The sequence below is a fragment of the Trachemys scripta genome, chromosome 19, assembly GCF_013100865.1.
Source record: "Trachemys scripta elegans isolate TJP31775 chromosome 19, CAS_Tse_1.0, whole genome shotgun sequence".
NCBI classification, from domain to species: Eukaryota; Metazoa; Chordata; order Testudines; family Emydidae; genus Trachemys; species Trachemys scripta.
Window position 1 is genome coordinate 13,159,844 of NC_048316.1, and position 26,500 is coordinate 13,186,343.

The 26,500-nt window shown below is 38.0% G+C and overlaps 1 protein-coding gene across 6 annotated transcripts in view; it reads left to right on the forward strand.

Moving 5' to 3' along the window:
- Positions 1–26,500, forward strand: part of PRDM2 (PR/SET domain 2) — a 118,168-nt gene that overhangs the window by 18,687 nt on the left and 72,981 nt on the right. For all 6 annotated transcript variants that reach the window (XM_034753496.1, XM_034753490.1, XM_034753494.1 and 3 more), the window contains 2 exons: positions 15,869–15,986; positions 18,277–18,380. In XM_034753496.1, the coding sequence (XP_034609387.1) occupies positions 18,372–18,380 (9 nt within the window). In that variant the 5' untranslated portion in view covers positions 15,869–15,986; positions 18,277–18,371. The remainder of the gene's footprint in view (positions 1–15,868; positions 15,987–18,276; positions 18,381–26,500) is intronic.

Below are 26,500 nucleotides of genomic sequence, written 5' to 3' on the forward strand. Positions count from 1 at the left end.
AACATTGAAATATAAGCATTTTTCCTTATAGCATACCTGGATATAGGAATATATTAACATGAGGTTTTTGTGTGTTCTGTAGTGTGGTGTGTTAAGCAGTGCTACCTATATATGATTTTATTTATTCTGAATTTACATGTAATCAATACAAATATTATATTTATGCTTGCCAGTTGTACACACTTGGGTTATGTAAGAACACTTATGGAATAGGTAAACAGACCCTTTTAATTCTTACAAAAGCTTCTCTTTGGATGGAGCTAAAAAAATCCCTTCTGACTGTGAATGGAAGAATAGGCTATTGTACTGAAAGGATGAAATCAGTTTTTGAGTTTAATGAAAAAAATGACCATGAGCAGATGTTTCTTGTTTCTCTGGCCAGAAACAACCTTGGTGGCACAATGACATAAAAAACTTAGTTGTGCACCTTCTTTTTCCTTGATGTTCACTGTTTCTAATGGCTGGCTTTATCACCCTCTTGCCCCAAACATGTCATTGGAGATAAATTAATTACATTATTCCTCATCAACATAGAACAAAGATGCTACTTCACTAAAGAACACCAGACCTCTACCATTACCATGGACTAATTATAACTAATTACAGTTTGGAATTGGCTGTTGGGATTTCCCCTCTCCTGCTCCCCTTCTTGTGTGGAAACCAAAAATATAGATTTGTAATATTTATAATATAAAAAGATCTCTACCAATGGAGCTATCAAGCTTGTAAAGTAATATGGTAGTTATAGTTGATGCATTAACACTTGTGCTAATATCCTTTTGCAGTCACGTATGGGATGGTTGGGGGAAATATCTCATCACAGTTGCATGTATAATTGCAACCAGACATCTTCATTTGTGAGGTTTTTTTTGCATGTACTCAGCAATATATGAGAGGAGAACAGCTTGTTGCTGTGTAGCTGCTTGAATAGTAACTGGTTGAGTTCTTATTCTGATACACTTCGGGAATTGCTAAGATTCTGTAAGCTCCAAATTCTAGGTTTTGGTAATTACTGTTGGTGGTTCTGCTTCTTTCCCATATTTTTCAACAACGATTTATTTTTAGAATTAAATATGGTTTCCACACACTATGGAAAAAAAAATCATCCTTATGTCGAACTGCTAATATTATTTATTCAGTGCCATATGCATGTTTGGTGTTCTGCAGTCAAATAGAGGTCCCTCCCTCAAGGAGTTTTTCCTATAGTTTGAAATCTTTTTTGGCATCTCCCACATTCAGATTTGGCCTTCCGAGTGTACAGAGTACATATGGCTGCTTATGATTTAGTTGCCATTCAGATTAATTATATATTTAGCATCAACCCTGTGTTGTTGTTGTTTTTTTTCTTGTAGTGCCTTTGTGATTTCATTCACTATTGACAAGTTGTAGTGCCAGGTCTCTATAAGAGCTGTCTTTGCCTGATGCCAAACATCTCTCAAGTGTCCTGTTCTCATATTACTTTCATTCTTCCTATTTCTGCTTTTGGTCTAACTTAAATGACCCTCAAGTTAATTGGGGTTTTTCTCACTCACATTATGCAGCGGTACATTGTGACGCTTCCTGTGGTTACCCAGGGTTCTGGGGCACCCTTGCTACCAACTGCCCTTAGCATGAGAAAGCTTTGTCTGGGCCTGTTGTGAGTCAGCTCCCTGACTCCACCAACCACAGGCAACGTAGGGACTTCCCTCAAGGGCTTGCAGGTCCTGCTGTTACTATAGGTTAGCACGGGTCGGCAACCTTCGGCATGTGGCCCATCAGGGTAATCCGCTGGCGAGCTGTGAGACATTTTGTTTACAGGCACGGCCCCCCACAGCTCCCAGTGGCTGCGGTTTGCCGTTCCTGGCCAATGAGAGCTGCGGATCACGTGCCGAAGGTTGCTGATCCCCTAGGTTAGCGATTGGCATACCCCCAACCCTTGAGTGTTCAGTCCCTGTCCACTGGACACTCGCAGTATTCACAGATTCGCTGCTTCCAAAGAAACAGTATACCCAAGCTCAGTTCAACCTCCGCTTAACACTTGCATTTACATATGCTTACAGTGAAATCAGGTATACGTTTATTTAACAAAACATAGAGATTCAACAGTAGCAAGTAAAAGTATTGAAAACATTTGTAAAACAATCTTCATACACATTATAGGTCTTAGAATTAATTAACAAGATACTCTCATGTCTTTTAGAGTATTGCTCATCCAGAATCCTTGCAGCACTTTATAGCCATCCTGGCTGACCCTCCTTTCATGAGACAAACACTCTGTCAGTTTGCGTCCCAGATGAATGATTCCATGTGTCCTTTTTGCACTCCAGATATACCAGACCAGTCCTTTGTCTTTGTTCATAAACAGGACACCACCTCCTCCCACCCACCTGCTGTCTGTTTCTTCCTGTAGATTTCCACTCTTGTAGATTTTCCAGCCTCTTAATTTGCATCTAGCCCAATATGCAAATAAATAGGCATCAGTATGAGGCATACAATACACAAATGGCCAGACAAGGAGATAGGTGTCGGTTACCTCTTGTCGGCAAGGAAACTCTCCGAATTTTGTCACCTCCTGATAATCTACCTTAACTCCAAGACCTTAAGAACATACTTTTCAATATAGACACATAACTCCTTACATATTATTCATACATATGTTTTTGTAATGATTATTGGTAGAGACCTCACATGCCATCCTTTGTTGAACTATTATGCAGATATCTGATCCGGGGCGCCCTGTACAACCCTATGCGCCAGTTGGTGCCAAGGGTCCCTGGTCACAGACATTTGTTTCCTGGATCCCTCCATAACATTCTTGAGTTAGACATGGAAGATGTTCTAATGAAGTAGTTTAGGTGACTAACTTATTTAAACAACATACCTGGATCTAGCAGAGGATACTAACCAAGCAGACTGCGAAAAGCTACAAAAGAATCTAACAAAACTGGGTTACTGGGCAACAAAATGGCAGATGAAATTCAATGTTGATAAGTTCAAAGTAATGCACAGTGAAAAATATAATCCCAACTATACATATAAAATGATGGGGTCTAAATTAGCTGTTACCACTCAAAGAAAGAGATCTTGGAGTCATTGTGGATAATTCTCTGAAAATATCCACTCAATGTGCAGTGGCAGTTCAAAAAGCAAAGAGAATGTTGGGCATCGTTAAGAAAGGGATAGATAATAGGACAGAAAATATCATATTGCCTTTATATAAATCCATGGTATGCCCACATTTTGAATACTGCATGCAGATGTGGTCGCTCCATCTCAAAAAATATGTATTGGAATTGGAAAAAGTTCAGAAAAGGGCAACAAAAATGATTAGGGGAATGGAACAGCGTCCTTATGAGGAGAGATTAATAAAACTGGGACTTTTCAGCTTGGAAAAGAGACGATGGGGGATATGATAGCGGTCTATAAAATCATGACTGGCATGGAGAAAGTAAATAAGGAAGTGTTATTTACTCCTCCTCATAACACAAGAACTAGGGGTCACCAAATGAAATTACTAGGCAGCAGGTTTAAAACAAACAAAAGGAAATATTTTTTCACACAACGCACAGTCAATCTGGAATTCCTTGCCAGAGGCCAAGACTATAACAGGGTTTAAAAAGAACTACATAGGTTCATGGAGGATAGGTCCATCAATGGCTGTTAGCCAAGATGGGAAGGGATGGTGTCCCTAGCCTCTGTTTGTCAGAAGCTGGGAATGGGTGACAGGGGATGGATCACTTGATGATTACCTGTTCTGTTCATTCCCTCTGGGGCACCTGGCATTGGCCACTGTCAGAAGACAGGATTCTGGGCTAGATGAACCTTTGGTCTGACCCAGTATGGCCATTCTTACGCATGCATCTCAGACTGCATTAAGATTGTGTGGAGAAGAGGTTGCATGCTATCTGGGATATTTGTATAGGTGACCATTTAAAAAAAAAAAAAAAAAGGGTGGGAGTATAAATTGCTTAAGTGAGCAAATGACATATATTCTTAATTCCCCCTCCCCCCAATCAAATCAGAGTTCTGCTGTATGCATTCACTTGTTACTAATATCCCTTAGAGACCCTTTCAGAAACAGAGAAACTCAGGCCTGGTCTACGTTATGGGGGGAGGGGAGGGGTGAACTGATCTAAGTTACGCAACTTCAACTACGTGAATAACGTAGCTGAAGTCGACGTACTTAGATTGACTTATCGTGGTGTCTTCACCATGGTGAGTTGACAGTTGCTGCTCCCCCGTTGACTCCAACCAACACCTCTCGTGGAGGTGGAGTACAGGAGTTGACGGGAGAGAGCTCAGGGTCGATTTATCGCATCTAGACTAGATGCGATAAATCGAGCCCTGCTGGATAGATCGCTGCCCGCCGATCCGGTGGGTAGTGTAGACATACCCTAACATCACTGCCAATAGGAGCAGCTGCTGCAGCAGCCAAAACATGTACCTTTGTACATTCTGAGATCTTCCTACAGTTTTGACTAGATTGTCTCTGCCCTGTTATAACTGGTTGTTTGCTCCAAACCCTCACTTCGTCATCCCCTCCCCCATCCCTTGTAGTATCTTCACTTCAGGCTCACTGCACCCCAGCCCTTCTCAACCCTATCTTTTCCAAGTCCCCTCTTCCTTAACTTTGCATTAGGTTTGTCCCTTCCTAACAGCACCAACCTTAAAAAAAGTGGAACTAACGTTTGCTGGCATCATATTGTGTTATATTCTTTCCCTCACCTTATGTCTGTCTTGTCTATTTAGATTATAAGCCCTTCAAGGCAGCGGCTGTCTACTTCTCTCTGTGTGTAGAGTACCTAGCAGAGTGGGGCCCATTCTTGATTGGGCCTTAGGCACTAACATAATAAACATATTTAATAATAATTATTGCTTCAGAAATGTCTTCAGAGATGCTATCAAGTTGTGCTCAACATTTTATTTTAACTTTAGTCTCCAGTCTGCTGTCTCTTCTCTTCCACCCCTTCAAATGATTTTTTGCGATGTTTTTCTACTATTTTACCCCCTGTAAATTTGAATGCCAACAGCTCCGTATTTATGAGCGACTTCACATTAACAAGTCTAAAAAGTAGTAATGAAGCTGATTAGTCACTATTTTATTCAGTGAGTGCTAGCTTTCTTGAAGTATTCAAGTGGTGAACTCTGTGAAAAATGTTAGAAATCCTAAAACAGTGGGTATTGTTTTTTCTCACTCTTTCAGGCTGGTTTTACCCAGATGTCTGTTAACATTGCTTGTAGCACATGCACTTATATAGTAGCCCCATAAAATATCCCCCGAGGTAAACTAATTCATTTTATAGCAAAAGTTATTTGAATGCGTTTCTTCAAAGTCTGTGAGAAGTGACTGAAGCTGTAGTATTTCTGGATTAGGTTTATGCAACTGCATTCAAGTTGCAAATAAATGGGTTGCAGTGATTTAACTGAGACCAGAATTTGGTCCATTGTTTATTATATTGAATAGCATATTTGGTTACTTATTAAGAGTTTTGTTTTGGAGGTGTAAATCTACTGTGTCATGAAACAGGCCATTGTCAATGCTCTTGAACAAATGATTTGTGAATTCCATTAGTACAGTGGAGGTGGAATTCAAACTGCTGGGTTGAATGACTTTTAGATGCTAATCTCTTCGATTTATGTAAGTAGAAGTAAATTTAGGTACTGATTTGTATTTTAATACCTGCAGATACATGCAGGTTACATACTCTGTTACGTGCTAGAATTGTTCTGAAGTTTTTGAGGCAAGGATAGTGCTGGTATTTAGGGAAGAATTTCTGACAGGCCTAAGTGGATAATCTAGTAAAATGTCATACAGTTTTGTCCAAGCTAGTTGACTCTGTACTATTTATTTTTAAAAAAGGAGTCATGAGAGATTACGTACTTAAATGGGGATTAACATTTTTAAAATGAGCAGTACTAGGAACATGTCCTGGTCTGCTAACATCTTCTGGCCCTGACATACTGGGAAGAATCAAACTTTAAAATTACGTAATGTTGCTTACTATCTTGCAGTTTTTCATGTATTCTAGAAGACACCTTCTAGCCAGAGACCAAGATGAAAAATAAAATGAGGGGTCACTAATGAAATCCATGTCCAATGCCCTGGTGCGGAGCCCAATATCATTTGTCCCAGATACTGGGAAGGGGAAAGGTGCTGGAATTCCAGTCACCATGCTCTGTCAGCTCAGGTGCCATCTACTTCTATATTTGTTTAAGGCTAGCAAGTGTCTGAAAGTCACAAAACCTCCCCATTACTCCTGCCTTTCTCTCCCTGCTGAAAGAGGGAAGTAACCTTTTTCTCTTCCTATACGGACTTGTAGCTGCTGGAAGCTAGGAAGTATGGTAAGTCTTTACCCATCCCCTGACCTCTTGGCTGCTGTGGGTAGCAGGGGATCCCTGACATTCTACATCTTCTGTAGTTTCCAATTTTTAGGTCATCCTCCTCTGTGTACATGTCTTTGCAGCTGTTCCAGGCTTACTGAAGCACAGGGCAATAACATTGATATGACCACAGTATTGTCATTTTCACTCTGCTGCTGTTTGGGAATGCTGTAGTAGTGGCAGAGACACTGAAAAGGTCTTTCTGAACTCAAGAAATAGCACTGTATCATTTCATATTTGACAAATCACAAACATGAGGGCTAGAAAGTAAAATATTTTTAAATAAGTCTAAAATAAGCAGAAAGTATTGGTTAGAGCTTGCCCACTTACTGTGCAAAGCTTACCAACTCACTTTTGCTGAGAAGGTGAGTGGATTTACAAAACCCTGTTCATGTTTGTGCTATGCTTGTACATAAATGGGGGTGGGGAGGAGGAAATTCTTAATGTCTTCAAACGTTGTAGGCTGCTACATCCAGCAGGGCTTCAAAAAGTATGTACAATTCAGTAACCACTAACAGGAAGAAATACACATTTTCCACACTTTGCTAATTAATAAATATATTGAAGAAGTCTGACGTGGCTAACTACTGTAATCCTGACCATGAAAGTTTTTCAAATGATGTTTGACTGACTGCTAAATTCTGCCGACCTATGTTTATCAGTTTTAAAGAAATGGTTCTCCAGCGTCACGTTACGATGATGAGTATTTGTTTTACCTGGCATTCTTCTAATTAACATTTTTAATTATAATAATAGGCTGGACATATTACACTAATTCTGTGTAATTTTTTTCCAGCCTCATTGAGTAACCTAGTCTGTTTGGGAGAGACATTCCCCTGGCTTTGTAATCACTGAGTATGAGGCTCTGTCAAGGATACATACCTTCGAAGGAAAGGAAATTGCTATATATACCTGTAATAGAAGTTCTCTGAAGGTCATTTCCTCTATACATCTACATTTCCCCTCCTAGCTCCTCATGAGAGTTAGGATTTTTGTTATCCCTTTGATACTTAGAAAAGGAACTGGTAGTTAACGGCTGAGATGTGCTATGTATATTTATATGTCCATCCGCCTGAGCACGAGGCATGTGCATGGACTGCCTCACTGTCAGAGGATGTTAAACTACACTGTGCTAGCCTGTTAGCTCTCAAGGGCATGAGATGGGGTACAAATTTATAGTGGAACCTTCCTTTAGAGAATTGCATTTACAGGTAAGTAATTTTCCCTTTAAAAGTGCTAATGAGCCAAAGTCTGCATTTTTATATAGACTATTACATTTAAATAAAAATATTATTTGGTCTTGAGCCCCCAACCCTCTTCTTGGTTGAAGCATTAAAATAGGGTCAGAACAGCCATTCAAAAACCAGTTACTATATAGTTTCACAGGCCATTGCAAAGAACAGAGAAAGTAGAAAATGACCTTCTTAATCTATATTAAAATATTTATTCTTACATTTCTGCCTTTTAAATGAAACTACAAATCTAAGATTGGTGTTTTTATTTTAACTGTTCAGAACTCAAATCCTATTAATAATGTGTTAGTAAACATGTCTGATTTCAGCAGACCTTGCTTATGCTGCGTGTGTAGATAAGTATACATACAGACACACACAGGTTCACGATCAACAAATATGAGAATTTTTAACTTATTTTAGTATTTAAGTGCGCTAATGTGCGGGACAAGCCTCTCTTTTTACCTATTTTTGTATGAAATAAAAAATGGCAAAAAGCCAATATATTAAACTAATGGAAAAAAGTACACCTCTACCCCGATATAACGCTGTCCTCGGGAGCCAAAAAATCTTACTGCGTTATAGGTGAAACCGCATTATATCGAACTTGCTTTGATCCGCTGGAGTGCTCAGCCCTGCCCCCCCCAGAGTGCTGCTTTACCGCGTATATCCGAATTCATGTTATATTGGGTCGCATTATGTTGGGGTAGAGGTGTATCTAGTGACTTCTGCTGCTGAGTCAAAACAAGTTTAAAACAATCTGAGGTGCAGGCCTCTCTTTGTTACATTAATGCTTAGTGTTGATTTACAGCAGTGTAAGTTATATTTTAGTGCCTTGTAGACAGTAGACATTTTGGGGTGTACTCTTTAAACTGCTGTATTGATGTTGATACTTTACTGGTTTTATTTAGCACTTGGTCATATGAGTCTCAAATGTTTAAATACACAGCTATCACAGTAAATATATAGAAAATGGTATACCTTAGCCTTATTACTATTATATGTTTTGGTGTTTGAATCTTAATATTGCATATTTTTTCCAAATGCCTGTTACTTTATATTGAAAATATCTTACTACAAGGATACATTTCTCATTGCTTAAGTAAGATATGAAACATTTGTAAAGAAACATCCCAGGGATGGGGAAAACTCTAAGAAAACAAATTTGTGATGCGGAGAAAACAAATGTTCTGAGGACAGTACCACTAGTTAATACTGGCTAGATTACCCCATTCTGAGAGTACACTAAAGGGAGTGGTTAAGTAGGTGGTAGTTATCGAACTGTGTTGAATCCTTAGCTTCAACTGAATTGTTAACACCATGCCTTCATTTGCAGGAACCGAATCATAGGTTGTCTGCTTATCTTTACATTCTACATCTGCCATATTTTTTTGCTTGCAGTCCTCGCTGTCTTGTCATTACTTTGTCAGTACTTCTGGCCCAAGGAACTGTTGCCTTCTCAAGGGTATAGTATAGTCAGTGTTGCTGATGAAATCACAGGACCTAGAGTTTTCAAATCAGGGCAACTATCCTTCTCTTGAAAACCCTGCTCAGAAAATATTGTGATCTTCCCTTGAAAAAGGGGGTACTAAAGATTATTTCCCAAACAAGGCGTACCATTTATTTGATTAATGCTTGACATGTTCAGTTAGTCTGTTAATGATTAAATTTGTAAAAAGGAGGACCTAGGAGAACTGCATATACCATATACTCTACAGTCCTATGTGAAAATACAGTTAAATGTCAAAACATGGTCTTACACATTTCAATTTTTAGCTCACTTCTTTATATAGTTGATTGCAAAGATTTGCAGCAATGTACCCCAAAGCTTCTCCTAAATTATTTATTTCTTTTGGGTCACCTTATTTATTGACTGTAATTGATATGTTCAATGTACACCATATTGTACACCAAAATTGACTGTTTTGTTTGAAAAACTATCACAGATAACTAAGTTTTTATACAGTCATGTAACAGTGATCAGTGTGATATAGTTAGTATCAGAGCTACACAGTTATAATGTCAAAAATTGTTGAAATTGCTGCTTATACTGATTGGTTATACTGTGTACCTAGTACTGGGAAGTGTTTTACTATTTTTAATCTCAAACCATATCTTAAGTATTGGTCGTTTCTGGGAAGAGCCCTAGTTCACAAGGTGTTGACACTGGAGGTTGATGGCAGGAGGGTATCTTTACCAGTTTTGGCTTGAAGACACACAACTGAATTTGGTGCATACACAAATGTGCCCGTAATTTTCCCCCTCAAACATTTACCTTTTTCTTTGCTACGAAAAAAGCTGTGCACTGGAGGAACCTTTTGAGTATTGGTATGCATATGAGCATTGTCAGCATCCCTCTGCTATGTGTCCTGTGTAGAAGCAAGAAGGATTTCAAAGTAGAGCAGGGTTACCCAGGCCAGTTGTGCAGTCCCCCTGTTTTTGGTTGATATTTTGATACTTTTCTTAGATATTTAATTTATTTCCATCTTTGCTACTGTCTTTTTCTGTGGCCTAGGACAAGTAACTATGGCTAGAATTATCAAACTTGGATGCCAAAAAAATTGGTACAGATGCTCCCTGGGTTATGCAAATCCAACTTACGGAAAAAGTTCCGTAAGCTTTTTTTTTTTTTTTTGGTGTAACTGTCGGAGATAGGTTCCAGACTTATGCAAAATTCAACTTATGCAAGGCATTCTGGAACGGAACGCTTGCGTAAGTCGGGGAGCTTCTGTATTTACAGATTTTCAGTTACCTAAACATCTTCAGCTCCCACCTGATGCAGTTCTATTAAAGAGCAATGACTTCAGTGGGAGTTGTGCATGCTCAGTAACTCTGAAATGAAGGGTATATTCATAAATAGCTTATAAAAAGTTAACATATTAATCTATGTTGTAAGCATATTACAGACGTGTAGTACAAATGATGAGCACAACAGAAGATGTTATAATTGATTAGAAGAAACCTGTTGGGCGTCTTAACAGTTTAAAATAATTGATTAGCCATTTATTAAAATATTTAATAATTATTAACCTTTTAGAACCTAACTTTTCCCCTTAATACAGGCTGACCAAATGATTATTTTTACTTGTTAACTATATGTGGCTATTGGAGAATTCTGACTTTAGAATGTTCATCATTCAAATTCAGAATATTAGAAACATTATTTTTATTTTGTGACAGTTAAACAAATTAACAGCAATTTATAATGTTTTTGTAGCAAAGTAGGTAACTGAGAAGCAAACCTAGCACTAAAATACATTTGTTTTCATGCTAATTTTTGGAGCTACAAGGTTTGTTGTAGATAGGAATTGTTCCAGTAATCTGCCCAGCACTCCTGCAGGGGGTGCTATGTGTTTTGGCTTTTGTAAATTTCCTGGATGAAAGCCTGCCTTTCATTTGTTGCCTTGCTGGTCCAAATCATTGTATTTTGCAGAATGCAAAGTGAACCTTCCCAATGTCTTTTTATCAAGTTGAATTGTGCAGCGTACATCGTGCTTGGAGCAAAATGTATGGACTGGCAGGGAAAGGCATATGGAGAAAGAAGCAATCTACAGTGCCTTCTGTGAAGTGTCCTTAAAGAGACACCATCAACTTAAAGAATCACCTTATTCTGAATTTTTTTAGTTACTACAGTAGAACCTCAGAGTTAAACACCAGAGTTACGAACTGACCAATCAACCACACACCTCATTTGGAACAGGAAGTATGCAATCAGGCAGCAGTAGAGACAGGAGGGGGGAAAAAACGGCAAATACAGTACAGTACTGTGTTAAACGTAAGCTACTAAAAAAATAAAGGGAAAGCAGCATTTTTCTTCTGCATAGTAAAGTTTCAAAGCTTTATTAAGCCCAGTGTTCAGTAGTAAACTTTTGAAAGAACAACCATAACATTTTGTTCCGGGTTACAAACATTTCCGAGTTGCGAACAACCTCCATTCCCTAGGTGTTCGTAACTCTCAGGTTCTACTGTATTGATACAAGTAACACCAATGATTACAATAAATGAAAGAGAAACATTTTCCACTACTTTTCAATTTACTCTGTGCACTTCACAGCACTTTCTTTGTAGTCAGTTTCACTGTTTGTCCTGTATAAATGACTTCCTCCTGTTTGCCTTTGTTTTCCACACAGCATGTATGGTGTGGTACCTGAAACTACTTATAATTTTTTTGTTTTGTTTTTGTTTGAATAGATTTCAGTGTAATGTCCCTTAAAAAAATCTGCATCTATCATAGTGGGGTTTTTATCTATTTGGGGTTTCTGGGTGCTACTGTAATACAAATACTAAATAAGTAGGCTAATCATCACCCTAATCACTCTACTTGCATGTTGCATCTCTTTTTCTATCTCTTCTTATGTCCTGTCTTTCATTTTTAAGCTATTTTGGACCAGAGCAACAGTGTGGTTGGAAAGCACTTACCACATTGTGTGGCTGTTACCACAATATAAATAGTAAATATTTATCTAGTAGATAACATAGCCCAGCCAACTTGTGACACATTCTTCAACACAATAGCATTACCATCTCTTGGTATCTTTTGACTCATTATATCCTAAACATAAGTCTTCAGTATGAAAAACTATTTGTACTGGTATGAAAGCTATTTTATAAATCTGTAAACAAAAGTAAAATAGGATGTTTTCTTTAGCCATGTTTTTCACTTACACTGTCAATTTACGACGAAGATAGATGAATTACAAGCCAGACATTTGAGGCAGATCCAGCAATCCTGTGTAAAACTACTCTCCTGTTGAGGAAAATTACTTTTACTAACTTCAGCTGAAGTCAGCTTATTGTTACAGCCTTACCGAATTCACGGTCCGTTTTGTTCAATTTCAGTCATAGAATTTTAAGAATCATAAATTTCATGATTCAGCTATTTAAATCTGAAATTTCACAGTCTTGTAATTGTAGGAGTCCTGACCCAAAAGGGAGTTCGGAGTTGAGAGCGGGGTCACAAGGTTATTGTAGGGAGGGTTGTGGTACTGCTACCCTTACTTCTGCGCTGCTGCTGGTGGTAGCGCTGCCTTCAGAGTTGGGCAGCTGGTGGCTGCTGGTCAGGAGCCCAGCTCTGAAGGCAGAGCTGGTGCCAGCAGCAGCGCAGAAGGAAGGATGGCATGGTATGGTATTGCCACCTTACTTCTGTGCTCCTCCCTGCAGAGCTGGGCCCTCAGTGAGCAGCTGCCACTCTCCGGCCACCCAGCTCTGAAGGCCATCCAGCTCTGCTGGTGGGATGCTACCTTCAGAGCTGGGCGGCTGGCCAACAGCTGCCGCTCTCCGGCCGCCCAGCTTTGAAGTGCAGAAATAAGGGTGGCAATACCGTGACACCCCCTCCCCAACCCCCCCCAAATAACCGTGCGACCCCCCTGCAACTCCCTTTTGGGTAAAGATCTGCAATTTGAGAAATGCTGGTCTCCCCCATGATATCTGTATAGTATAGGGTAAAAGCACACACAAGACCAGATTTCACCGGGGGAGACCAGATTTCAAAGTCTATGATGCATTTTTCATAGCCATGAATTTGGTAGGGCCCTATTTATTGTGGATTATAATTGAGTAGATGTGTTCCTAATTCCCCACAAATTTATTTAATCTGGATTCATTTTTCTCTAAAATCACCACAGTGCTAGGCCGTAAGCGTCAAATCAACAGATGTAAGTTAAGGGAGAAGTATATCAACTGCTCTTCACTTCTTAATAAAATAGATTTCAAATTTTTTTTTAAGGCAAACAAGATAGCTTAAGAAGTGGGGTTTCAGTAGTGCTTTGAGAATAGTTAATGTAAATAAATGGTTAATTTAGTGGTGACTGAATGTATTTTAATATGGAGTCCAAGTGGGCATAATACCTCCAGTCCAGTGGCTTTCTCAGGTTTATATTGTCTTTTGGGGACCTAACAAGTAAAATATCTTCTCCATGAGTGTTGCTTTATAATATACAACTGTTCGGACTGTATTGCTGATACTAATTTGAATTAATGTACTTAGCACAGCAGCTGACCAGCTTTCATAGTTATCTTTGCTGACTACAAGGTTGTGCTGTATCATTAGTACAGATGAAGAGTGCCTTCCCTGAAGAGCTCATAGACTAACATGACGCCTTTGTCAACTTTCTTCAAATATTCAAAGCTCAAAATAAAAATATTGAACTACCAAGTTAAGTTTTATATTCAAAACAGTCATATTAAACTGAAAACGTGCTGCAGCTGAAGAGTAAATCTCAACATGCACTTGCTTGCCTTACTCAATTAGCTTTTTTGGTCAAGGGTCAAATATTTAAAAAATGTACTTCACTACTAAAACCCAATTTCTTCTTTTTAAAACGTTTTTAGTGTCTGTTGTCATAGACTCAGTCAAGGAAGATAGGCCACTGGGTCAACATTTACTGACCTTTCTATTCTCTGGCTTGGGGCATGAATCTTTCTGTTTATGTACGTCTTGGCTAGTAGCTGTGACACAAGCTGTAGGATAAGCCAAACACCTTTGAAAAAAACCCTAACATTTGAAAAGCTTCCTTTCCCTACTGCTAATTTTTAGAGTAGTTAAGTTCTGAATGCATATTTGTTGCACTTCCTATAAATAAAGTTATGTATGCATTTTCCCACTAAACTGTCTATTTCAGCGACTTAAAACTTTCTCAGAATGTTACCCATGGGATATTTGCTTGGGATTTTTTTAAACTAGAGCAAAAGTTGTGCAGCCATTATCCAGTTTGCAGAGTGTGGAAAAAATTACACTGTTTTTAATCAAAAAATTGTTTAGCAGATTTAGAACAACTCTAGCACCTCAACAGGAAGCTGTAGAAATTTGAAATTTCATAATGATAATAGTCTACAGGCACTAAACCTCTTCATATACCAATGTTTATATCAGCTCTTTTTACAAATTTATTCATGCTCTGATCCTGCAGTTGGAGTGCAGGTGGACTCCTGTGCTTGTACAGAGTCCCATTAAAGTCAGTTGCAGGATTGGGGCGTTTATATACCCCTTTTAAGTGTCCACAGCTTTGAAAAGTGGGGGGGAATTACACACTGAGTCTAGCCATAGCAAAAGTGACTTTGCCTGCTTATGCCTAGGCATTGCAACATGCAGGATATGCAAAGTTACCTACAGTTCTGAGATCTCTTCATAACAATTTGATTGAGCCACTATGAATTGAGAAGGGATCGTTATACTGAACTGAATGTTCTTAAGAACACTGAAAACTAAACTTTTTAGAAAACCTTTTGTTAAGGAGGAAGGATGGTCTTGTGGCTAAAACAGTGGACTATGACTTAGGAGATATGGGTTCAGGTCTCAGTTCTGCTCTAGACTTCAGTTGTTACCTTCTTATATTTCTTTCCTTCAGAGGGAAAGAGGTACTCAGAGGGGCTGTATAAGTAGCTGGTCTCCAGAATCTTGACCAAATATTCAAACTTGTGTGCACCTGTGCCTAGCTATGGATTTTGGATCCTACTTAGAACATTTTGTTTCTAATGTGTGGAATGCTTGTGTAATGGTCTTGTTTAAGATTGATTTATAATTCTGCTCTCTAGACCAGTTTTACCTGATTAATATATAAATTTGCACAGTTTTCAAAACATTAGCTGGACAAGAATGAAAAACACACTTGAAAAATGAGTTGATTTAGGTAAATTGAATAATGGAAGAAATATACATTTTTTTTCAAAGGCATAGAAAGAGTGCAAACCTTTGTCTTTGTTCCACTTTTTGCCTTTAATATTGCTATTATAGCTATTATTAATAGCCATCAGGTAACCCATAACAACATTGTTATGTATACAAAGTTCAGGCACATATGAGATTAAATATTTCTGAGATGGAAATTCAGAATTTCCAATAGAACACAAGGCTGAAGTAAGTGGCAAATGGCCTATGGGGTATAAACAAACCTAAGTTACATTTGTTTGCCAAATAGTGACCATGGGCAAAATACATGCATCGACTTGTCATTATCAAACATGAGCATAGAATAGCTGGAACAAAGCAGAAAGATTTCCAAAGGAACAATTCAGTACATTTCTCACTAGGAGATTTTTTTAACATGATTTTAGAACTCTCTACAAAAGTATAAACAAATGTGATGGGCATACCAAAGAACCTCCAATGCCTTCATATGGAAGACACTTGCAATATTGAATCCCTAGTTGAAATGCCAAATTAAAATTTCACTTTCATTTTGTCACCAGTTTTTCTAGCTTGTATGGGTTGATCATCTGTTGTGCTAAAATGTTTTTCTTTCATCATGGTCATGGCCCTTCTGTTTTTTGACTTGTAGAACACAACTGAATCTGCAGGAGCAGCTGAGACCTTGGCTGATGTACCTGAACATGTGCTTAAAGGACTTCCTGAGGAAGTGAGTCTTTTCCCATCTGCTGTTGACAAGACACGGCTTGGTAAGTGCTGTAACTGTGAAAAGATAATGGAGAAATTAGAAGACAAAAATATCACATTCTGGCAGCTATGGAAAGTGAAGCATTAAAGTAACAAAGAAATGGCGCAGTCAGCGTGAGTTTCCCCATTCCTCAAAGAAAAAACAAACGGGAAGGAAACTAAAATGGGGTGGGAAGTTAAAATAAAACAGAGTGTGAATTATGAAAATGCTTGTTAAAGGACAAAGATTGCAATTGTGTAGCAATGAGATTTTGTGTTTATAGTGGAAAAAGCCTTTTTTATGCTTTCTTGTTCTCCTGCATCATGCATTTTATTAGATCAGAAGTGACGTTTAATAGGTATCGAGTGTTCCACCAGTTAAACTTGCACTGGTAAATTCTTCACAATCTAGAGTTATGATTTTCCTCTCTGTGTTGCTTGTGAGTCCTTCTCCACAGTCACCCTATTGGACACCTTCTACTTGTACCACTGGTTTGTACATAGTAACTCAGATAAGTTTTTTTCACTTTTATTGTGACAACTTGATTCCCAGTTGGAGAGTAAAGGCAAACTTCTGTTGAGCTTATGATGAATGATCCACAGTGGATTGGCTAGCAAGGTCTCTGTGAGAATGACCCGTTACTGTACTTCTTCCACAGACCATGCTTGTCTGCACTGTAAGGCAAATAAAATGCATGTTCATTCTTCCATTATTGTATGTAAAACAGGTAAAAATGCGTTTTTCCTAGAACTGTCTTCAGATAACTTTATAAGTTGTTCTTTAACAAGTTAAACAACCCTGGCATATGGATCTTTACTAACTATATTAAAAAAAAGACACCAAGATAATATAGTAAGGCAGCAGTTCTCAACCAGGGGTCCAGGGCCCCCTAGGGGGCCTTGAGCAGGTTTCAGGGGGGCCTCCAAGCAGGGCCAGTATTAGACTCGCTGGGGCCCAGGACAGAAAGTTGAAGCCCCAGTCCCTGAGCCCCGCCATCCAGGGCTGAAGCTGAAGCCTGAGCAATGTAGCTTCGTGGGGGCCCCTGTGGCACAGGGTTCTAGGTAATTGCCCTGCTTGTTACCCCCCAATGCCAGAACTGGCTTTTATATGCAGAAAACTAATTATTGTGGCACAGGTGGGCCATGGAGGTTTTATAGCATGTTTGGGTTTGGGGGGCGGAAGGGGACTTAGAAAGAAAAAGGTTGAGAACTTCTGTAGTAAGGTATTGTGAATATGATCAGATAAACAGGAAGGATTGGAGTGGTCACCTTTACCTTACTGTATAAAGACTGGGATAATGGATACAAGATAAGATGGGGAAATGCCCGAGTTCAGTGTATGGTACTAAGTAGAGAGTTCTCTTCCTTTCCCTTTTGTTAGTTGTACATTAAAATCCTGGGATAAATTACTGTAGTGTAATTCCAAAGTTCACTCCACTGAGGTCAGTGTAGTTGCTTTAGATTGTCATTGGTATCATTGTATGCAGAATTTTACTTTATCTACAACACAAATAGCATTTGGTTTTTATTCTGAACTGGTCTGAGACCATGGAGGTTGTTGCTTGTGTGTGCGGGCTGTCTGTATACCATCAGCTGAATAGTGTGCTTAACTGAAACAGTGCAGAAAATGGTTTGACAAGCGGTTTGTGTAGCTTTATAGAAACTTGCCATAAAATCTTGCATACAGCAGTATGGGGATTCAATGCTTTTACCTGGTGACGTGATACGAAGGTTTCAGAACAAATTTTTTTATATAAATACCATTTTTCATCCTTCTGAAATAGATTCTGCAATTCTGCTTACGTTACAAATTCGATTGCTTTAATGAGATAGAGATAATAGCGTGCTGGGTGTGTGTGTGTCAGAATATCGCCTCTTTTGCTTCATTTCCTTCAAAAGACCACCTCTTTTCCTCTTCACCATCCCAACAGTTGATCAGTTAGGACATTCCAGCTAGTAGTCTCCAGGTTTGAACTCTGATCAGTAGAGACACTGTTCTCATTTGTGAGTAAGGAAACTGGTCTGGAATTCGCTTGCCATTCCTTTGGTTCAGCAAATCTGGAGTTTATTAATCTGTTAGGTCTATAAATTTACTCAAGTCTTTCATGGGTAAGTTTCTTTTCTGGGCTCAGAGTTGGCTTCATAAGTTGACTTTGAGTAAATTTTTATTTCTTGTCTGTTCTTTTGATATTGTAAATGCTCCCTGAAGTTAGTTGGCATGTATTTGATAAACTTATGAAATTTGAAATGTTTAAGAAAGCTATTTGTCAGAAATTAAGTAGACTAATTACAGTTACTGATTTAACTCTCCAGGTGTCTGGGCAACAAAGTCAATTTTAAAAGGCAAAAAATTCGGACCGTTTGTTGGTGACAAGAAAAAAAGATCCCAAGTTAAGAACAATGTATACATGTGGGAGGTAAGAAACAGCTGGTAAAGGAAGTAGCCAGGTATAGTTAAATGATTATTTTCTATTTGACATTTAATTTTTTTCAGACATTATAGATATTGATCATTGTGTATGATTATTTAAATCAGAACGATTTCCTTTTCAGAAAATATGCTTTGTTGAAACTACAGATTAGACTGCAATTGTTTTGAATTACACAGCTAAAACCCTGCCATTGTCATTGATAAAATATTAAGCAGATGTTTTGTAAAGCAACATGAAGTATGTTAAGCACTGCTACTGGGCCCCAACTTCTTGCAAAATGGTCTGTTGCTGATCAGGCTTGGCTTCAGATGGCTGGATCCTGCAAGGTACTGCACTTCTTGATGAGAGTTGAGTACCCTCAACTCCCACTGAAGCCAGTGGAAGTGAAAGGAGCTTGGCATCTCTCAGGAGGGGTTTGGCACCTCACGTGATTTCTCTCTTACAGCATACAACATGTATGGTAAGGCTACATCTTTACTTGCAATTTTCAGGAAATCTCAACTACTGAAGTACCACCTGTGCAGCTCCACTGGCTTGGCAGCAGTGGGGAGCGCTTGTCTAGCGTTCACCATCACCGTTTCTAGCTCTGCTCAGAACAGATCTTGATCAACTAAACCAGTGCTCCCACCATTGCTATGGTTGTTGGAGCCACAGTGGTGGGAGATTTCCCAGAAATTGCCAATGTAGACAAGATCTTGTGACGGCAAATAAAACCATTTTGACATTTGTCAAAGCAGTATGATCAGACTTGTCTTGAAATCATATACATGCATGAAATGGAGGAAGCATTTGTCACTGTAAATAAAATAGCATAACTACAAGATCCTACTATAATTTTGGACAAATTAGTATTTTTAAAATGTACATTTGACATTTAACACTTTTCTCCAATTAGATGAGATATACGCAGCTAAAATGATACTGCAGTGTTATGTTTTTTTGTTTTTTTTTTTTTTTTTGCTGCTCCATTTATTCTAATATTTGTAAATGTGAAATCTGTTTTAGAATGGCAGAATGGCTTTTTTTTTGTCAAAAATAAACAGTGAAATCAAACAGTCTCACAGCCTATAGGAAGAATATCACAAAATACTCCAGTCTTGTAAAAATCAGAATACCTTGATTCAATATGTTTAAACTGTGTATTTGTTTCTTTGATAATAAATTATACTGGTGCACAAATGCAGTGTTATGGAAGAATACCTACAGATAAAAACTCTGTAGAATGCTTTACAGACCATTAGTCTGAGTAGCAATTTACATTGTAAGAATGGACATACTGGGTCAGATCAATGGTCCATCTTGCCCGGTATCCTGTCTTCTAACAGTGGCTAATGCCAGATATTTCAGAGGGAATGAACAGAACAGGGCAATTGAGTGATCCATCCCCTATTGTACAATGCTACCTTGGCAGAGGTTAAGGGACATCAAGAGTATGGGGTTGTGTCCCTAACCATCTTGGCTTACCGCCTGTCCTCCATGAACTTATCTAAGGATTTCATTTTCAAATCCTGTTAGTTTGGGCCTTCACAACATCCCCTGGTAATGAGAAATAATGTTTATAATTGTACAAAAAGGAATTAATTTGAACACTATCCTTTATGTAACTTCAAACACAGACCTCAGATGTGTGTGGCTGTCTTCATGTAATGTATCACATAGTACTTTCAGAAGAACTCAGGTATTTGTACAACAGGATATAGAGGAATTTAGAGAATTCCAAATAATTTTAAATCATCTTTCATTTGAAGATACTTTCGCAGTGTATAGAATATTTAGAGAGCACATTTCAGTGCCTGTTTGTTTCACTATTTTGGGTAAATCTGACTACAAGCTATTTTCACTTCAAATCCCTCTGTCTTCATGAAGGCGATGATTTAGGGACTTGTAATAGATCTATTAAGAGATAGTAGGAAGTAATAAGATCATTGACAGGTGTGGATGGGTCCATGGGAGGCATTAAAAGTATACAATGTTGGAGAAAAGCTACCTTGAAATTTTAGACTAGTGGGCAAACTTGAAAGTAGGAACAGCAATTTTTAAGTACAATATGCAGCTGTAATCTCTCAATAGTAATGCTGAGAATTTATTAAACAATGAACAATAGAAATCCATGCTAAAAGTAAACCTAGGCTCTGAAAAGATTTTTTCAGTTCAGTTGTGTTTTTAAATTAGAAGGCTAATTTGGCGACTGTACAAAGCATTAAAATACAATATGGAAATCTGTAATCTTCCCCAGAGTCTCAAGGTAAGAGGTAAATCTATAACATGAATACCTTCTGTAGGAAACTTAGTGGTGGGAAATTACCAGATAGGCACTGTAGCTCCATTAAAAGCCATTCTATTTGCTGTAACATTCTTACATGTTAAAATTATTTTAGGAGACACTTTGGTTTGTTCATTTTTCAAGTAGTTCATAACTATTCACGTCTAAGTTTCATTTTGGCAAGAAGACAGAGTTAAGACTGCTGTAGAGGGAACGAGTAAGGGACTGTTCATTATACTGCCCTAAAAAGTTTATAAACTGTTTAGACTGTGCAACGAGTGGGTGTTACAAACAAACTGAAAGAGTGGGGGGAAGGCTGGATAACAGTGATAGTAGCACATTATTTAATAACTTGCTATGTGCACATTTTACAGATTTCAAGAAACAGATTTTAATTATATCAATAATCCCTGTTGGCCACCTGCCTAATAAAATAAAACAAACTATGAAGCACTGCATGTACACACGCACGCACACACACATCAAGCTAGTTGTTGAATCTTGGCACAGAAATGGACCTAGAATGGTAATTTCCCATAACAGCCAGTAGAATCAAAATAATTCAAGTAGAATGCCTGATAAGCCATCAAGTGCCTCTAGACATTACAAGAGGATACTACAATCCAATGTATCTCAGACTTAGATCTAGTACAAGTACAGTTAATAAGATGAAATCAGTCAGGTAAATTATTTACCTCAGCCGCACGTTTTTTCTCTATCGCATAATGAAAGTTCATACTGCAAAAACCTCTTACACCAAGTAAATTACCAATTCTATTTGACAGTTACATCTTGTATTAATTTGACATTTCTGAACCACTTGTTATAAAGTGATCTACTTTGCAATGCAGGTTATAAAAGGGTCCAGGGTCAGACTTTAAAACAGTTACAGCTTGCTTTTAGTACTGGTTTAGCAGTTGAAAAATGTAGATTGAAAAGAGATTTGTAGTCTGCAGCAGTTGGCCCCCATACTTGTATTTACCAACTCTCTCACATCTATAAACCATTCTAGTATCTTAACTGGAACAAGGTACATTGTGAAAGAGGGTGCTGCTCAGCAGTGGATCTTTAAGAAAGGTCCAAAAGGCTGCAAAAACAAAAGAAAACAAAACAAAATAGCAAAGCTAACAAAAAGAACACTCAGGCTTTTCAAACTGAAGTCATCTGGAGAAAGGGGGAGACCCTTGAAGTCAGTATCTCCATCTAGTTAATAATTAGCAGAACTTCAGGCAAAGTTGGCATTTCTGAATCCGCTCTGTATGTTATAATTCTGTGTCTGTATGCTCAGAGCCTGGCTGAAGAAAGATTGTAGATGTTTTCCTTTCTTGGAGGAGAAGGCAGCTAAAAGTGGCATTACTAGAAATCCCGTGGAAGAATGGCTATCTGCTGATGAGCCCAGAATTTGAGGCACGTTGTGCCGAGCCATCTAGATCCTGCCCAGCAGGAATTCTGTTTAGTCACAGCATCCTAGAGAGGTGCAAATGCTGTTTCCTTGCCCACTGTGGACAAGACTTAAAAGAATGTCAATACAGTGAAGACTGGTTGAAATAATAATTAATCTAGTTATGTTTGGCCCTGCATGCCGTATCTCTAGGTCTGCCATGCTGGGATTGCACTCCCTGACAATGTTACATTGCGCTGCTCTTCCATTTTAACTACACAGACTGTTTTTATAATCCTGATCTCTGGAAGAGTTTACTTTCACAGATGTAAGGATTTGGTGCACTTGCAAGCACACTCCTAGAAATCAGCTGATGAAATCTGAACACTTAACAAGGACAATGTTCACTCTTTTTCTATCTGTGGTATAATGAGAAGACTAACATGTGCAGACATTTTTGGCAGATTCTGCTGGGATTTTACCCTCAGTCATCAAAACCTTATAGTTTGTAACAAACCAGCATGGTGTGGGCACCACAGAACTAATACTCTTTAGTAAATGGTCCCTGTTTTAAGGAACTTTGGAGGGAGGTATACTTTCAAATGAAGATATGTAAAATATTAGGGAGGAACAAAAATGTATACTTCGTGTTTCCAAACTAAACATCAGAAATTATTCAAATGATGCAACACCATGCAGCAAAATGGAAAACTCGGGGTGAAAGCTGGCTTTGGGTTTGTCATTCAGGCTTTGCAAAGATACTAACTGAAGCTTCAGAATAAGCCACATGTCTTTTCACTGTGTAGTATCCCCCTAGCCAAAGTATTTTTGAAGCTGAAGAAAAGATGCCATATTGAAAATTTTAGAAATTTAGAAAGAGGATTGGCTCGTTACTTACAATTTTTCACCCAATCTATGCTAAAATATCCAGTTATTGTTTTTACCCCATCCATATCTTCCCCCACCTCTTCCCATTGTCTGTCTGTTTTGCTGACCTTTTATGTCTTTTACAATTGCACACTGTATATTCTTTGGAGCCAAGTCCATCGCTTATTTATGTACTTGAGCAGTGCTTACCCTAATGGTGCCCTGACGTGGCGGCTGCTGCTGTAGTATACATAACCCATCATCATTCTTGCTAAATATATGGACAAACAAGTAGTTCTTACAATTCAGTTTACACTAAAACAACACCATTTTAAAAAAGCGGGATTCAGTTAGCAGGTCTATGCTGTAGCTAAGGCCCAGGTCATTTGTTTTATTTAAATGAAGACTAGACATTCCCTGGCTTTAACAAAAGGAAAACATTTTAACAAAGTTATGCCCCATTTCCAAGGGTGGCACAACTCTAGCCTCTGAAAAAGGGTTATTTTAAAATGCTCTTTGAATAGCACAGTGCCACAGGCCTTGTATAGCACAGGTGCAGGCATTTTTGCCATTGACATCTGACCCTATGCCTGGTAGACAATAGCACTTGCACTGTTGCTAGTACACCTCTACCCTGATATAACGTGACCTGATATAATACGAATTTGAATATAACGTGGTAAAGCAGTGCTCTGGGGGGGCCTGTGCACTCCAGTGGATCAAAGCAAGTTCACTATAACACGGATTCACCTATAACGCGGTAAGATTTTTTGGCTCCTGAGGACAGCTTTATATCGAGGTAGAGGTGTATTGGGAGAACTGTGCTGTGCTAAATAGTGCAAAAAGCCAGGGCCTAAGAGAGCTTGGGGGTGGAGAAAAGATGTGTTACAATTCCTAGCTAAAATTAAGAGAAGAAGCAAATACTAAGTTTAAACAAACTTCTAGAATCTATCTGTACGTTTCCTTTCTTCTTTTTCTATTTGTAGCATGTGTGTAAATCTTTCCCCCAAAATTTCTGTGTGAGTAGCCTAGTACTTGTACTCTACAATCCACTATGTGTATTGAGGTAGGAAAAACAAATTTAAATAAAGAAAAAAGATGTCTCCATCTTCAATTGCTGTAGTTTGGGAAGAATGTATGACAACCCATGATACCCTTATAGACCTAGAGTAGTAAATGTGGTTGGCATATAGCATATCTTAAAAGCAAAGAGGATTTATATGTTAGCTGAAGACAGATCACTTGTCAGTGAACTGATTTTATTACAAGCTATCTTTGATACGTTAAAGATAATTAAATGGAGTTACAACCCACTTGAAAACAATTTATACAGGATCTTGGAATATCAAACACTTCAAACCTGTAGCTGGATAGATTTTATAAAAACTCAGAAGATCGCCTTCACACGGTAAAATGGTACTTTATCCACTAAAACAAGATAAAAAGTAAATTATTTTAACTTCCAACTTTTCTGATGTTTACTTTTTTCAATCCATCAAATGCGGAGAATAAAAGGTAATGCATAATGATCTAACATTTAATAGGCTTTTTTAATAAATAATTTAAAGAATTATTCCTTGAAGACTTGCCAAATTGATAGCTAGTTAAATCATTTTGTTCATGAACTTTAAATTTCGTGAAACAATGTACCTTTAATTACTAATGTAGGTTTAATTTAAAACATTATGAGCAGTACAATTTTTATTAAATTTATGTTAATTGCGAATATTAGGATTTGTCTACACATGAAAGTAAATCAGAATAAGATGGAGAGTGAATTTAAAGTAAATTAACGTTTTCTGATGAATGCCATATTCGTTTTAAGAACACTTTCACAGCAGATTTGACAAAACGCAAAGAAGGCACCAATGTGAGATTTCTAAAAATTGCTACAGCACTCAACCCAAGGTTTAAGAATCTGAAGTGCTGTGCAAAAACCGAGAGGGACGAGGTGTGAAGCATGCTTTCAGAAATCTTAAAAGAGCAACACTCTGATACGGAAACTACTGAACCACCAAAAAAGAAAATCAATCTTCTGCCTGTGGCATCTGACTCGGTTGATGAAAATGAACATGCATCGGTCCGTTCTGCTTTGGATTGTTATCAAGCAGCACCTGTCATCAGCATGAACGCGTGTCCCCTGGAATGGTGGTTGAAGCATGAAGACATATGACTCTTTAGCACATCTGGCATGTAAATATCTTGTGACACTGACTACAACAGTGCCATGTGAACACCTGTTCTCACTTTCAGATGATATTGTAAACAAGAAGCAGGCAACATTAGCGCCTACAAATTGTAACCAAACTTGTTTATCTGAGTGACTGGCCGAACAAGAAGTAGGACTAAGTGGCCTTTAGGCTCTAAAGATTTACGTTTTTATTTTTGAATTCGGTTTTTTATATAGTTCTACATTTATAAGTTCAACTTTCATAATCAAGAGATTGCATGACAGTCCCTGTAATGGGGGAATTGAAAAATACTATTTATTTTGTATTTTACAGTGCAAATACTTGTAATAAAAATAAATATAAAGCGAGCATTGTCTACTTTGTATTGTGTTGTAATTGAACTCAATATATTTGCAAATGCAGAAAATATCCAAAATATTTTTTAAAATGGCATTCTGTTTAACAGCGTGATTAATCATGATTAATTTTTTTAATCGTTTATTAATATTAATACAACATAGATACATTCAGCACTGAAGTATTTCACCCAGGGAATCTGAGAACTGTTATAGGAAGAAAAGAGGAGCACAGTAGATCAAATTGTAATGTACGATTCATTGCCAAAATAATAATGCACACAATGATTCTATAACCCTTTTGCGACTCGGTCAAATTAATTTTGATCTCTTAATTTCACAGTGAAAAATAGTTCTCTTCCTAGGGCAAGAGGTTCTTTATAGACACACACACACACTCTCTCTCCCTCTCCCTCCAGAAGTGAAGTAGGTAAGAGAACTACGAGTAGGTAAATACTAAAACATTGGTAATATAAAAGAACAAGTTAATATATTAGCATGTAAGAATATACATAGACCTTAATCAGAAATCCCAGTGCCAAGCATGAGGGATGCACCTACAAAGTACTGAAACAATCTTTTCTGGATTAATATTTGGCTGGGAGGACACAATCAGTAATTTGAATTTTTAAGTCTCATTTGGTTCTGTTCTGACTGCCAGCATTGACCCAGGTGGGGCTGTTTCAGAGATCGCAGTTATGTAATATACACATGAACAGTTAAAAGGTCATATTTCCCAGTTTGAATTCCCATACTTTTGCATCCACAGAACTGCAGGTACCTTATATAGCACGTATTCTAGCAACTCACTGTAGGAACAGTCAGAGAGTTAAGTGCTATAAAATAAGTTTCCAGTTATTTGCAAGTGCAAAATCAGAGGCTGCTTTTGAAAATCAAGCCCAAAATATGCCAACTCAATCAAGTTACTAATTCTTTGTCTGCAGTGCACCAAGCACTGTTACCTGAGGTAAACAATATGCTCTGCATTTGAGAGGACTTACAAGTTTATAATGCTTTTTGACCTTTTCCTAAGCCAATTGCTTCAAATAACCTGAAAGTGAATTCCT